Below are 16,376 nucleotides of genomic sequence, written 5' to 3'. Positions count from 1 at the left end.
TCATTAAATGAAATGTACTCTCTCAAATGGTGCTAGAGGGTAATCCCCATTCCAGGATGCTATGTTTTAGATCTTAAATTGCAGGTGTTTAAATCACAATAAGATTGGAAAATAAAAAAATTTTTTTAGAGGATTGGGGGGGGGAGAGAGAGAGAAATATTAATTCGCTGCCTCTCATACATGCATGCCCAACCATGGATCAAACCTATACTGTAGGCATGTGCCCTGACCAGGAATCGAACCCACAGCCTTTTGGTGTATGAGACCACACTCCAACCAAGCCATCAGGTCAGGGCAATTTTAAAGTTGTTAAAAACCCTCAAGTCAATCAATTAACAAATGAATGTGTATGTTGGAAAGTAGTGAGGCTTCTTTTTGGAACACATCCAAATGCATTATGTAGTGGCTTATAACAGAAACACCTCACTCAGGGCTTCAGTTCTCTTGTATAGCAGTTGAGAGCTGAGGGGTGGAGATGCCAGATAGTTTCCCAGCCTGATGGCCTGGACAGCTACTCGGAATATAGCTATTCAGCTAAAATGTCAAGTTATATACCAGAAGACCCAGTGATTACATTTTAGAAGACCTAGATGCTGAGTTAATATTAGGTCAAAAAGTAACACAGAAGGGGAGACTGATTGATATATTAGCCAAGCGAGTCAGTGTCTACACAAAATAAAAAACAATATATTAATTCTGGTTCTTTAAGACAGGTTTTGCTGAAGCTACCTAAATGTCACCTTTTGGGTTCTGAGCAAATGACATGTGGTCATATGGCACTTCACATAATAGTAAAGGCAATTATTTTTAAAATAAGCAAAAAAATTAAAAAATAGTAACACAGCAAGAAGCACAGTTGTATATGATTATATATGATTTTAACCTCAATTAAATATTAGTATCTGTTAAAAATAGGAAAATAAAATGTGTTCATTATTAAAAAGAAAAAAAATCAATGACATTTGTTACAACATGGTAAAGAACACTTTATTCACGAGGGGAAGCTATTGAGACAGGCACAGGGACCACTGCAATGGTATTTTGCAGTGGGGGAGAGAGTTTGGGCTCAACTCTGAATACCGTATGGGCAAGTGGAAATTTATAGCAAAGAAGCTGGTTGGAGTCTGTGGGTGGGAAACTACTGAGGAAACATCAGGAGGAAGGGGGATTCTGGTAAAACTGACCGAATAGAATTCTTGTGAAGACAGGCCGGGGTGGCGAGACATCACCTGAAGGATAACTGGCAAGATACTGAGAGTGGGAGGCTTGGGAGAAGGTTCAGGAGACTGACTGAAGTGTGATTAACCAAAGAATCTTTGTCAGCATTTTCAGAATTGTGTTGATACAATGGCCTCAATGAAGGACAGCCACACAGTAAATGTTATATGTATTATAATAATACTTAAAATCTTGGCGACAGTAGCCTTGGTTGAAATAACCTGAAGTAAAAGAAAGAAGCTAATGCTCATTAATGAATTAAACTCACATAATTTTGCTTGATTCAATAAACTGAAGGTAAACTTTTTTTCTGATAACATCATTAGGACATAGGGAAACCATTTACAAATTAATGATTACCATATAAGTTTATATGTGTAAACTGTTCAGCTGACTGGGCTGAAGTTCAGTACATGGGAAGATATGTATCTGAATAAATGCTGTTCACCCATTTTCATATGCTTTGTTCATCTATTTCAACAGGCTTATCACCAGAAAGATTTCAGCTAATCAAAGGTTACAGTCCGTTGCTGGTTTACCATAAAACATTATAATCTAAAAAATACCTCCCAATTACCTACCTAAGCGATGAAATCCAAAGGTGAATCTTTTGGTTGGTGATTTTGAAGACAGCCACAAAGCAAGCAGGGTCAGTATGATAGCACTTAAGTCAGTTAACATATGAAGTGCATCTGTCATGACTGCTAGGCTATTTGCAATGTATCCACCTTAAAGTAAGGATAAGCGGGAAAAAGGAATATGTTAACTAAAATAAACGTAAGTAATAAAGCCAAAAATATGTAACATCCTACAAAACATGAACTTCTAACTAAATCTTTATCCTATTACAATGAAATCAAGGTAATTGAAATTTGATGCAAAACATTAAATATGCATATATTTTTCTAGTGACAATGTCCATTTCTATGAATAGATTTCTGAGGAGTCAACAACCTTAAAGAAATTAAGAATCACTAAACTGGAGCTAACACATAAATAGGAATTTTGTGTTTTAGCACTGCAGCTTTTACTCAACTAACTATACTACTCTTAGTGAAATTAATAACCATAATATCTACATATTACAATAAAGCTGAAGAAGAGGTAGGTACTCACTTGTTTGGGAGAGTTTGAACATAAAATTGAACTGAAGAAACTCATAAAATGTACATTAGTTCAAAACAAGAGATACAAATAACAGATTCATTTGGATACATAACAGCAATGTCTATTAATAGAGGAATAAAAGGTGGTATTTAAAATACACAATTTAAAATTTTATATTGATTTTCTAGACATTTTATATATACACACACATAATTTCACATATATGTCTCTGTGTATAAAAATATGTTGTTCCATTATGGTTATATAATTTCCTATTACCATTCATTGTGTAAGCTTTTATAATTAATACAGAGTATTCAAACTTTTATGGGTACCAGAATCATTTGGAAGTTTTGTAAAAGTGCAGATTGCTTGACCCGACTCTCAGAATCTCTAATTAAGTAGGTCTGGATGGGACCTGAGAATTTACAGTTCCAACATGTTCCCAGGTGATGCTGATGCTTCTGGGCTCAGAACCACACTTTGAGAATCACTGTTACACTGTACTAGTGGTTTGTGCACATTGAAAGGAAATTAAGAAATATTTTAATATCACTATTCGCTTTTTCTCTATAATAGAATGTCAAACCAAATTCACGATTGACAATGACAGATCGAAACACATTCATGCGATTGGTGCCAGCAAGAGCTTTATATGTATCAACGTTTAAATTGCCAGTGCGCATCATATGTACTGGCCGGTCGGTTGGTTGGATGCTTGAACGGACGGTCGGTCGGGCACTTAGCCTTTTATATATATAGATAGTGGAACTTCATGGTCAGGGTGTCTTGACATACTAGTGTGCTGGGTTGCTGATCCCTCTATTTCTAGGATGACTGTGCAGAGCCAAGAGCAGCAGAACTGGAGGCAGTGATTTTGTAGTCACATCCACGTACTCCAGTGTGTTCTACACAAATATTATTTTTTATGTACAGCAGGTCCTTGGGTTATGTCAGAGATCTGTTCCTACAGCATGATGTAATGCGATTCGCCGTAAGTCAGAACCCATCTACATAAGCACCTACGTCACTCACATGGAGCACATACACAGCAGTAATGAAGTGAAACAGTAAAAAAAATGTAAAAGAAAGATAACAATTCCTGACCTTTACTTGTGGTAAATAAATAATAAAAAACATAAAGCACATATGTACATATGTTGAAATGACAGAACTTTTTTTTTTTTTTTTTTATAAATACTGTAAGTGGGAGATGGCAACGTAACCACGAAATGATGTACGTCGAGTTCTGACATAACCCGAGGACTGCTTGTATTCCCTGACATGAAAATGCTGGAAATTGGAGAAACCAAGATGGCGGCATAGGTAAACACCAGAAATTGCTGCCTCCCATAACAAATTCAAAAATACAACTAAAAGACAAAAGAGCCATCATCCAGAACCACAGGAAGGCTGGGTGAGTGGAAATCCTACAACTAGAAGGAAAGAGAAAAGCACACTGAGACTCAGAGGAGGTGTGGAAGTGCAGAGGTATGGAGGTGCACGCAGCAAGGGCTGGCAACTGAGGACGTGGCTGTCTTTTTGAATCAGGAGGGAGACATACGCTCCCGACAGCTCTGAACTCCAGTTCCAGGTGAGTCTCTGGGGACCTAGACTCATACAGGGAGAAACTGGACTGTCTGGCGGCAGGCAGAACTCAGAACTCGAGGGCGGCTTTCTCTCAAAGGTGCTTGCAGCGATTACCCGGACACTGAGATGTGCGGCCCCTTAGGGCAGGGCTGAGGATCAGCCATAGCTGCTTGCTCCGCCCTGTTGATTCCCTGAGACCCTGCCCCACCCAAACTGCTAGCAGAGGTTTTTGCATATGAATGCCCTGGCCCTTTGCAATCTGAAAATTACCTAACAAACTGCAGCTGGGCCAGACAGACCCAGAACTTCCAAGAGAAGGCCCAAGGCCCCATAGCAGCTTGCATTGCTTCACAGCTGGGCCTCATTTGGGCACCTCCAAACCCCAAACAAGGAAGGGGAGTCTGCAGATCTCCTCGTAGCTCCTGCTGGGTAGCCACAGGCAGAGGCTAAATTAGCTCCTCCTTAGATCCTAGAGCCAGTGTACCCAGTGGTCAGAGTGGGACCATCCACATTACAACTCCTCAGATCCATAAGGGACACACTCAGGGGGCAGACTCAGTGAGCACCAAAGCCCCACTGAAGCAAGTCTCGCCCCATAAGGGTGTCTTCAGCACAGAAGTTCTCCCACTGTAGACATAGCTGACTCTCACAGCCAATTGGCCTGGAGGTAAATTCCTCCCAGTGATACCAACAACAATCAAGGCTTAACTACAACAAGACTGGGCACAAAGCCCACAAAGGGGTGCACCAAGAGTGTCCATATCAGGTAATTGGGGAGGCTGAGCCACTGGGCCCTATAGGACACCTAGCACACAAAGCCACTCTAACAACACAGGGAAGCATAAAAAATGCTGAGACAAAGAAACAGGTCACAAATGACAGAAATGGAGGAAAGCAAACGACTGGATATAGAGTTCAAAACCACACTTTTAAGGTTTTTCAAGAACTTTCTAGAAACCACCGATAAATGTAGTGAGACCCTCAAGAAATCTAGTGAGACCCTCAAGGTTATGAAAAAGGACCAACTAGAAATTAAGCATACACTGGCTGAAATAAAGGATATTATGCAGAGTTCCAACTGCAAACTAGAGGATCGCAAGAATCAAGTCAAAGATTTGAAATACGAAAAAGCAAAAAACACCCAACCAGAAAAGCAAACTGAAAAAAGAATAAAAAAATACAAAGATAGTGTAAGGAGCCTCTGGGACAGCTTCAAGCGTACCAACATCCGAATTACAGGGATGCCTGAAGAAGAGAGAGAGCAAGATACTGTGGGGCCTTGACTTACAAGTGTCCCGACTAACGAGTTTTTTGAGATACCAGCTCTCTCTCCACCGATTTTTTGCATTGAGTTGATAGAATAATTTGAGTTAACAAGCTCCTTAACGAGTTCCTTAATGAGCTCCTTAACGAGCTCGGTCTCAGAACAAATTAAACTCACGTAAGTCAAGGCCCCACTGTATTGAAAACCTATTTGAAGAAATAATGACAGAAAACTTCCCCTACCTGGTGAAAGAAATAGACTTACAAGTCCAGGAAGCGCAGAGAACCCCAAACACAAGGAATCCAAAGAGGACCACACCAAGACACATCATAATTAAAATGCCAAGAGCAAAAGACAAAGAGAGAATCCTAAAAGCAGCAAGAGAAAGAAACTCAGTTACCTACAAGGGAGTACCCATACGATTGTCAGCTGATTTCTCAACAGAAACTTTGCAGGCCAGAAGGGAGTGGCAAGAAATATTCAAAGTGATGAATACCAAGAACCTACAACCAAGATTACTTTATCCAGCAAAGCTATCATTCAGAATTGAAGGTCAGATAAAGGGCTTCACAGATAAGAAAAAGCTAAAGGAGTTCATCACCACCAAACCAGTATTATATGAAATGCTGAAAGGTATCCTTTAAGAAGAGGAAGAAGAAGAAAAAGGTAAAGATACAAATTATGAACAACAAATACACATTTATCAACAAGTGAATCTAAAAATCAAGTGAATAAATAATCTGATGAACAGAATAAACTGGTGATTATAATGGAATCAGGGGCATAGAAAGGGAGTGGACTGACTATTCTTGGGGGGGAAAGGAGGGTGGGGGATGCAGGAAGAGACTGGACAAAAATCGTGCACCTATGGATGAGGACAGTGGGGGGGGGGTGAGGGCGGAGGGTGGTGTGGGAACCGGGTGGAGGGGAGCTATGGGGGGGAAAAAGAGGAACAACTGTAATAACCTGAACAATAAAGATTTAATAAAAAAGAAAAAGAAAAAAATGCTGGAAATCACTGTGAGAAAATACTCGTTGGTAGTTAATAACATGGGGCTTTGGAATCTCAGAGATTCTAAGGTAGTTACTTAACATTTTTGAGCCTAATTATCTATAAAAGGAGGTTATGTTAAAGCCACTTTGTCCAAAAGAACTTTCTGAGGTGATGGAAATGTCCGTCTACACTGTCCAATATAGTAGCCACTAGTCATATGTGGCTTTTGAACATTTAAAATATGGCTAGTGCAACTGAGGAACTGAGTTAATTTAATTGAATTTTAATTAACCTAAATTTACAGAGCCACATGTTGGTGATCATCAGCAAAAATAGCAGAGTAGGGACCTCTGAAAATCATCTTCATAAAAGCAATAAGAACATGGACAAATCAGCTTATTTAAAACTCTGGAAATTACCTGAAAGCTGTTATAGGTAGCTATTATTCAAGGGAAATAGCTGAATCTTGCTAAGAATAGTGGGCTCCATGGCATTTCCCCATTTGGTAACCTTGAACACCAATAAGTGGCAATCACAGTGAAAACCTCAGCATGGCAGCCACTGCAAGGGGTAGAATAGGGTTGGCGCTCCTTAAGAGCTCCATTCCCAGAGCACTCTCTTTATGTGACCTTGTCTCATGGTTCCCTGGAAGACCATACTGGCCAGGCTGTTTTTATTTGACTTGACTTGGAGTTCTGCCCTGTGCAAAAACAATGAGAGGCAATAGATAACAATGTGTTCCCCGTGTTCTGAAACTTCAAAATAATGTACCCAATCTGCTGGGCTTTTGTTGACTCTTTCAATCCGGAAATGTATACCCTTCAGTTCTGGGGACTTCTTTTTAACTACCATAATACCCCCTCATCTGAAGGGGATATATTCTAAGACCCCTAGTGCAGTGGTCGGCAAACTGCGGCCCCTTGAGTGTGGCTCTTCCACAAAATACCACGTGCGGGCGCGCACGCACAGTGCGATTCAAACTTCGTGGCCACACTCAAGGGGCCAAAGAGCCGCATGTGGCTCGCGAGCCGCAGTTTGCCTACCACTGCCCTAGTGGATGCTGGAAACTGTGGATCGTATTGAACCCTATATATACTATATTCCTATACACAGATACCTATGATAAAGTTTATGGCTTCTCTACAGCATATTTAAATCGTCAGCACCACAACTCCTGCATTTTGGGGCCATTATTAAGTAAGTAGGGTTATTTGAAGACAAGCACTGTGGGTATCATGACAATCAAAAAGGCTACTCAGTGACTGTCAGGCTGGATAGTGTGGATACACTGGACAAAGGGATAACTCACCTCTTGGGCAGGATGGAGCAGGACAGTGTGAGATTTCATCATGCTAATCAGAACCAGGGCATAATTGAAAACTTATGAATTGTTTACTTCTGGATTTTTCCATATAATATTTTTGGACTATGGTTGACCACGGGTAACTGAAACTGTGGAAAGTAAAACCACAGATAAGGGGGGGACTACTGTATGTTGCTGATTTCTTTCCTTCTGCTTTCTTTTTTCTTTAAACTCTTATTACTTGGCGTTTGGACTAATATACTAATTTTCTTGCCTTTTTTCTCCTATTATCCATTTCTACTTTTTTGCTTTACTCTTGTCAGAGATTACCTTAGTTCATCTTCCAACTTTTCTGTGGAGTTAAAAATATTTTGTGTTTTTATTGTTTAAAAGCTTAAAAAAAAAGACAAACTTCACCAGAGGCTATTTTCTCCATTGATTTTTAGACAGTGTGGAAGGGAAGGAGGATGGGGGGAGGGAGAGAGAGAGAGAGAAACATTGACATGAGAGAGACACATAGATGGTTTGCCTCCCACCCGAGGTAGGGGCTGGGAACCCGCAACTAAGGCAGGTGCCCTTGACCGAGATTCAAAACCACAACCCTTTGGTCCTACGTTCTAACCACTGAGCAACTGGCCAGGGCTAAAAGCTCTTTTTTTTTTTTTTTTTTTTTTACCCCTGAATTTATTTTCTAAAGCAGCAAGATCAGCATCTCCTGGGAACTTGTTAGAAATGCAAACTCACAGGCCAGATCCCAGAACTACTTAATTAGAAACTGTGGCCCAGAGTTTGTGCTTAAGTTCTCTAGGTGTTTCTGATATATTATTAGGTTGGTTCTTGACTTTCCCTACTGCTTGCTTAGGAGTTGGCTTTCTCGGATCTATTAAGGCAGTTACCTCCTTTATCAGCTTCTTATCTAGTTTCCCACGTTTGTGTTGCTGTTGCCTGCTCTCCAGTTTTCCACATCTGTGTGGATATACAGATCCCTTTATTGTAGTTTAAGAGAGGCTTCCGGAGAGAGTACAATTAGATGAGTGAGTTCATTTGCCATCTTTACCATCTTTGCACTCACTTTTTAAACTTGTTCACTTTCAATAAAAATGCAGTTGTTAAAGTAATCAATAACACTGTTATTAAACTCAAGGATATTTTAGTTCTCATCTTATTGGACCTCTTGCAGCTTCAACTTATTTATTGCCACTTTGAAATGCTCTCTTTTCTTGGATTCTGAGATACCTGTTTACTTTCTGCCTGATTTCTAAAGTTGGAGTTCCTCCAGACTTGGGCTCTCTAGGTGGCTTTTTCCATTCCCCATGGCATTACGTACTATATCTCCACCTTGACCTCTTTTCTGAACTGTAGACTCATATGCTCACTAGACATATTTACTAGGCTATTTCACATACATATGATAACATGTTTGAAACAACCATGGCTAGATCCTACTCTATATTTTCTCCCTGCTTCATAAATGACATACATTTCCATACACTCAGCTGCTTAGGTGAGAAACTTCAGAATCATTCCTGACACTGCTCTCCCATCAACCACCATATCCAAACCACTAGCTAAGTTTGTCCATGTCACCTCTAGAATGTTTCTCAATCAGTAAGTACATTTTTCTCCAGCCGCTTTAGTACAAGCCATAATAATTTCTTGTCTGGATCTCTGCAATAGTTTAGTTGTTTCCACGTTTGCACCCTCCAATCCATTCTCCAAATAAGAGCCGGAGTAATCTTTTAAAAAGGTAAATCCTAAACATGTCACACTCTGCTTTTAAAAGCCTTCACTGGCTTCCCATTGTATTTAGAATTAAAAACTACACTCATTTAATACGGTCCATTTAATACAGGACCTACCTGATCTGGTTCCCAGGCCTCTTCCCCTCTTGTTTACTACACGGCAGTCAAACTGTTTATTCTCTAACACAATAAAAACGAGCTCAACAAAAATTTAATGAGTGGCTACTCTGCGCTAATCATTGTTCTAGGTGCTGGGAATTCAGCTTATATTTCAGTGGAGAAAGACAAGATGTTAAACGAGGAATATAAAACAAGAAAATATACAAAAGAGATCATCTCAGCTGTTGAGGGCTTTTCTAGTTGGGGAGGGAACAGGGAAGAAGGAAGGTTTAGTCAGTCAGAAAGGTCTCTCAAGAAGTACCTTTTGAGATGAGATGTGAATAACAAGAAACCTGCCAAGAGAAGATCTGGGAAAAGTCCATCCACAAAAAGCAGTATTTTTCAAACTGCAGACCCTGCTCTACTTGTGGACCCATGAAATCAATTAGGTGGGGTGGAACCACAATTGAGAAAAATATATTAGAAGACATCACATGCAATAAAACTTTTGTTTCAGTTATACATATGTGTTCATACATACGTGTATCGGTGGATACATACATAGGTATGATGCACACCTACCTACACGAGTCACAGTGTTAACTGTATTTCTTACTCTAGTGACTCAAAAAAATCTGTGAAGGCCCTAAGGGTGGGAAAGAGCTTTGTGAGTTATAGGGGAAAGGTGGCCAGCATGGCTGAGCACTGAGGAGGAGTGGTATGAAATGAGGTAGGAAGGGCATGTAACTTTCCTACATTTAACCTCCAACCAGCACCTCAAGTCTGGACTGCCACCTCTAGTCTCATCATGGTTCATCACCAAGAGACACTGTGGCAGGATGGTCTCTCTGCGTTAGTGTCACTGTGTAAACGGTCACTAGGACAAGTCAGCAGTTACACTAATGTGACACCGAATTCTCTAAGCAAAGAATGTATTTTATTGTGAGTGTATTACTTAACTAAAAACTGAAAAATCAACCAAGTTCATACACCCTGGGGGAGCCATTTTCTGGTGCCTTTCAGATTTTCCTTACAATGAAAAACTTTCAGGTTAGTTGGTGGTATTTAATTTTGCAAATCTCTTGGCTATAAATCTAATAGGAAGTAGCACAGAGACCACCTAAGTCAAAGGTAGAGAAAAAAAAGTCAAGAGCCTGGGACATAGGTGTGACTCTTCCATTAACCACCCCATTTCCTCCCAACTTCTTGAACCTCTCTGGCCCTCCGATTCCCTTTGAAAAAGGGGGTGGAGGCTGCAGGTGTTCGGGAAAGTCCCTTCATACTGTAAAATGTTACGGGGTTCTAAGGAACTTTAGAATTTATTTATTTATTTATTTATTTATTTATTTACTTACTTACTTACTTACTTACTTACTATTTTAAACGTTGCAAGAACTAACCTGGTGGTCGCTCACAATTCTTTTGGAAGAAAAGAGGAAGTTGCATGACGTACCATGGAGGTAAACAATAAATCTATGTTTGTACTTAGACTGACCTGCACTTTGGAACTGTGTGGACTTCTTGCACCCCAAGAGATCAGTATCTTGAGAAAGGGCAAGAAAGTTTAAACCTCCAATCCCGTGCCCCTAGAGCTGGACACAACGGAAACGGCAAGTGAGTTGGCCACACAACTCACCTACGAGCTCTCCAATCATGAAGAGCAAGTACAGAACGGCGGCAATGGTCAACCTGGTCTTCACCTTTCTCTGCTTCAGCAGCTCCCTGCGTCTGCTGCAGGTGTCACACGGGTCCACCTTCAGGCTCAGCTGGCTGTTGGTCAAAGGCAGGTCCTGGTCCAGCAGGGAATCGTCGTCGGCCTGGAGCGCCGGGTGCGCTCCGTTAACAGGCCTCTCCGGCGTTTCGGAACCATCGTCGGCCACCACCACTCGAAGTTTGTTAAACCGAGGAAGCCCCTCGTCCCCCGCCTCGTCCGAGAAGTCAAAGGCGCTGGTGTCATTTAGAAACAGCGGCGCGTCGTCCTTCCTCAGCAGAGATTTGAGGCGCTTCCACGCGCCGGATCCGGCCATGGCAGAGGCGGCGCGCCGCGCGCGGAACGGCTCGCGGCAGGCACGGCCGGCGGCCCCGACTTCACCGGCGCGCCCGCTCCCGATGGCGCCGCCGCGCGTCCCTCCCCATCCTGTGGGAAACGAAACACGGTAGCGATTAAAGGCGTCCCATCACAGCCCACAAGTTCCGAAGCCCGGGCGGCGGGGGGCGCAGGGCCAGCTCGGAGGCGCCGTGGCTCCGCGAGGGGGCGGCGCGTCGGTGTGGGGCGCCGCCGCGGGGCCGCCGCTCATCTCCCCGCCCCCGCTCGGCTCGGGGGCGCCCGGCTCGCGCGGCTCGGCCCGGAGCCGCGGGGGAGCGGGGCCGATCTCGCCTGCAGCACCCGCAGCTCCAGGCCGGCTCCGCGGGTCTGACAGGTCCGCGGCCCGGCGCCCGCGGCCACCGCCTCTCCCCGCCCTTCACGGGCCCGCGCGCGTGCGCCGGAGCGGCCGCGGGCGAGGCGCGCGAGGGAGGGGTCGGCGCGGGGACACGCAGGCCGGCGCGCAGGGCTGCGGCGCCCGCTGGGGGCGGGCAGGGGCGCGCGCCGCGTCCCCGGGGTCCTCGCCGGGTCCTGGCTGCCCGACCCCGCGCGCCCGCCTCTGCGCGAGGGATGCGCACGGGCGAAGCCCCGGTCCCGCGCCGCCCTCCCGCTTCCCCTCGTCGTGAGACAGACGGCGGAACCCGGGTCCGCGACCCAGTGGGTCGGGCCGAACGGCCCCGCTGGGGCTGGGAATTCGCTCCGCGCACGGAGGGCCGCGGAAAAACCCAGGGTCGGGTCTTGGCTGGGGGTGCTCGGCAGGAAACCAGTTTCGCCCTTTTTCTAAGTGGGAAGTCAAGCAGCTTTTCTCTCCCGCGTTGCTGCCTCTCTGGCAAGTTGGCAACATTTGCTGCACAGTCAGGTCAACTCGGAGAGGGCAAGGTTTATATCTGTGATCGTCAGCTGCTCTGTGCCTAATACATAGTTACTATTTTTTTTTTTAATCAAATATGCGTTGTTCTCTTTGTGCTCACTCCACCTTCCTTTTGCCTCCAAGTAGTCATAATATGGACTAAACCCAAGCACAGAAAATCTAGTAGAAACATCTGTTCTGGTCCTTGGTTCTGCTTAACAAGAAGTTAAAATTCATTAAGTTCTGAGAAGAAGCTTCAAATTTAGATCTAAATTTTAGTGCAACGGGAATCCCTCCACCACCACCACGGCGAATCCCTGGATGGATTTTAGGAATTTGGGAGGTCTTAAACATAGGAGCAAAATTTTGTGGGCATATGTATTTTCCTGAGTAAGTCCCTTAGGCTTCATCATAGTCTCAAATGGGGTTAAATCTCAAATAAGATTTAATACAGCAATAAAAAAACAAAAACACTGTCAGGAGAAATCTTTTAGATCAAGCCCCTAGCTTCCACTTGGAGTTGAATTATAGTACAAACTCCTATTTATCCAGTGTTTATAAATGTTGTATTTTTGTTTGTTTATTATCCCCCCTCCCCCCATGGATTTTTAGAGAGAGTGGAAGGGAGGGGGGGAGAGAGACATCAATATGAGGGAGACACATCCTGTGCCCTTGACGGGAATCGAACCCAGGACCTTCACTCTACAGGCCAACGCTATATCCACTGAGTCGAACCGGCAAGGCTATAAATGTTGTATTTTAACAATAGTCTACATGGATCACCAAAGTTAAAGTTACAAAAAAATACAACAAAAAGTCATATGAAATAACATTTTCCTCTGAAGATTCAGATGGCACTTTAGAATTTTGCGTCTCAGGTGCAAGAGTACCAGCCCCTTTTGGATTCCAGAAGAGTCCCTCACTTTTGCAGGCCCACAGTCTTCTTCTAGAGCTGTAGCAATGGGAGTCAGGTTAGGAAACCTGGGTCAGAGAGCCCATGGTTCCCGAGACCCAGAATATTCAGTGCTTGTGGCACTTAGGTCATTATCAGCAGAAGGCAGAGAGCTTACTGAAGGTTGCTTTCCTAACTCCAAATCTCTTAATCCACCCATTTGGGAATAGGTTATTGGTTATTTTTAATTTGTTTATTGCACGGCCTGAAATTCTAATGATACAAAGAAGCAAATATTCCAGGAGTGCGATAGCGCTCTCTTCAGTATAAATTCTTCAAATGAGATTCCTTATAAAGAAAGGGGGAGAGATGTTTTCTAGAAAAGTTGAGGTGAGAACATTTTTATTTTTATTTTTTATTTTTTAGTATTTATAGTAAACTTTGTTGGGAAGTTTCTGCATTCCAATTTATTTTAACTATTTTGCATGACTGGGTACCTAAAGAGAGAGATGGGAGGGCAGCCCCAAACTCCATGGTGATTTTAGGATAGGTTCAAAAATTCAAGAGGTGAAGCTTACTTCCCCCTCCCATTGAGTGTGGATTGCTCTCAATGAATAGCTTATGGGTCATAATGAGCAGACTCTGGCAGGAGTGACAGTGTGTGACTTATAAGACTAGGTCACAAAAGGAATTGCAACTGCCTTCCTGTTCTCACTCTAAGATCACTTGTACTGCGGGAAGCTAGAGCTACCATGTCATGAAGACTCGGGCTTCCTGCCAACAGCCATGTGAGTGAGCAATGTTGGGAGCAGATCTCCCTAGTGAAGCCTTCAGATGACTGCCGTCTGGGTGATGTTGACTGAAACCACACCCTGAGCAGAGCCTGAGCAGAACTACCCAGGTAAGCCACTCCACGATGACCCACAGAGTCTGTGAGATAACAGATATGTATTGTTTTAATATGGTGAGCTTTGGGGTAATTGGTTACAGAGAAGTAGATAACTAATAGACTCCATGTCAACTTTCCTTTGTACCAGAAAAGATACTTTTCTTATTCTTTAATCACATGGACTCTTGTCCCTAGGCCTACTTTTGGGTTAGGGGAATGATTTTTTTTATCATTGAACTTTAAAATGGGCTAAATAAATAGACTTCTGTGAATAGTTTTAGAATGTAACCACTATTTTCAATCTTATTTCTATGTATTCAGAGCTTATGACAATAGGCAAATGTACTATTTTGAAATATAACTGTTCATAATCTGGGGACTGCCTGCAGTTCTGCCAGCTATTGCTCAGGACACCATTGTTTTCATCAGTGACTTCATATTCCTTTCTAGTATGAAGGATTTTTCCCATGGGAAAATGAAAAAAGTTGCCAGCCACTTAGCCCATCTCTTAATCAGGTAACCCATAATACAGAGATTATTTAGGTAATAACAGGGGCTTGTCAGTTAAATTGCAAGACACATACCTCGGGGCAATTAACTGCAATGAATACAAACTATCCTATGTCAAAACCTGTTTTCTGGTCCAGATATCTTTTGGAACAAATGACAATGGTAAAAATTATACTGTAGTTAACATTTACTTAAGGCTTGTTTATGTGCCAGGCATGATGCAGGTGCCCTGACTTATATTAGCTCATTTAATCCTTACAACCTCAATATGAAGAAGGAAGTGATTCAAAGCGTGGGTCTTGGAAACAGACTGCTTGTGTTTGAATCCTAGCTCCATCATTTACAGTGATACAATCTCTGGCAGACTGTTTAACCTCTTTGTGCTTCAATTTTCTTAGCTATTAACTGATAATAATAGCACCTACTTCTCAGGGCCATGCTTAGGATTAAATCAGATAATGTATGTAAAGCATGTAAAACTTAGCATGTAAGTAGTCTGGGCTCAGTCAATGCCAGCTATTACTATTTTTTTAAGGAGATGAAGACACAGTGTCCTAGGGAGGTTAAGGAACTTGGCCAGTGTTGTGCAGCTAGCAAACAGCAGAAACTCAATTCCAGATCAGTTTGGCTTCAGAACGCCGGCTCTTAAATTAACCATTACTCCATAACCTCCATACTGATTTCCACAGTGGCTGCACCAGTCTGCATTCCCACCAACAGTGCACAAAGGTTCCCTTTTCTCCACATCCTTACTAACATTTGTTGTATGCTGATTTATTGATGATAGCCATTCTGACAGGTGTGAGGTGATATCTTATTGTGGTTTTAATTTGCACTTCTTTGTTGTTTAGTGATGTTGAACATCTTTTCATGTCGATTAGCCATCTGTGTGTCCTCTTTGGAGAAGTGTCTATTCAGGTCCTTTGCCCATTTTTTTTAAAACTTTGATTTGATAATGAAGAATCTTAAGGTTTTTTTGTTGGTTGGTTTTAATAATTTTTATTGGTGTTTAGAGAGACAGGAAGGAAGAGGGAAAGAGAAACATGGATGTGAAAGCCGCCTCCTGCATGCTCCCTACTGGGGATTGAGCTGAAATCTAGCCATGCGCCCTGACCATTGAACCAGCAACCTTTCACTTAATTAACTGAGCCACATGGGCCAAGACTGCCCATTTTTTAAATTGCATTGTTGGCTTTTTTTGTGTTGAATTGTATGAGTTCTTTATAAATTTTGGATATGAACCTCTTATAGGAAGTATTATTGGCTAATATCTTCTTCCATACAGTAGGTTGTCTTTTCATTTTGTTGATGGTTTCCTTTGATGTGTAAAAACTTTTTAGTTTGATGAAGTTCCATTTGTTTATTTTTTCTTTTGTTTCCCTTGCCCAAGAAGATATATCAGAAAAAAAATATTGCTAAGAGAGATGTCAGAGGTTTTACTGTCTATGCTTTCTTCTAGAAGTTTTATGGTTTTGAGCTTTACAATGAAATCTTTAATCCATTTTGAGTTTATTCTTGTATATGGTGTAAGAAAGTGGTCTAGTTTCATTTTTTCACATTTATCTGTCCAATTTTCTCAACGCCATTTATTAACTAGACTGTCTTTACCCCATTGTATGTTCTTTGCCTTCAGCGATCCCATTTCTGGATGTATATTAGAAGAAACCCAAAACACTAATTTGAAATAATATGTGCCTCCTTATGTTCATTGCAGTGTATTTACAACAGCTAATATCTGGAAGCAATTCAAGTGCCCATCAATAGATGAGTGGATAAAAAAAAGCTGTGATATATATATATATATATATATATATATATATATATATATATATATA

The 16,376-nt window shown here is 42.2% G+C and overlaps 1 protein-coding gene across 13 annotated transcripts in view; it reads right to left on the bottom strand.

Moving 5' to 3' along the window:
* SLC30A4 (solute carrier family 30 member 4) overlaps positions 1-12,210 on the bottom strand; it is a 28,247-nt gene extending 16,037 nt beyond the window's left edge. For 3 of the 13 annotated variants that reach the window (XR_009453565.1, XR_009453566.1, XM_059702387.1), the window contains exons 1-2: positions 10,954-12,210; positions 1,800-1,946 (exon numbers count right to left, since the gene is read on the bottom strand). Coding sequence is in view for 8 of the 13 variants with exons in the window: in XM_059702387.1 (XP_059558370.1) it covers positions 1,800-1,946; positions 10,954-11,344 (538 nt within the window). In the remaining 5 variants the exon portion in view is untranslated. Of the gene's footprint in view, positions 1-959; positions 1,440-1,799; positions 1,947-10,953 lie in introns of those variants that run through there. The other 10 variants (XM_059702431.1, XM_059702422.1, XM_059702400.1 and 7 more) reach the window with 9 other exon arrangements.
* Between the last annotated feature and the right edge of the window lie 4,166 nt (positions 12,211-16,376).

This window comes from Myotis daubentonii, chromosome 1, assembly GCF_963259705.1.
Source record: "Myotis daubentonii chromosome 1, mMyoDau2.1, whole genome shotgun sequence".
Taxonomy (NCBI): Eukaryota; Metazoa; Chordata; class Mammalia; order Chiroptera; family Vespertilionidae; genus Myotis; species Myotis daubentonii.
Note: the sequence above shows the minus strand (reverse complement) of the source record. Positions and strands in the feature narration are given on the sequence as shown.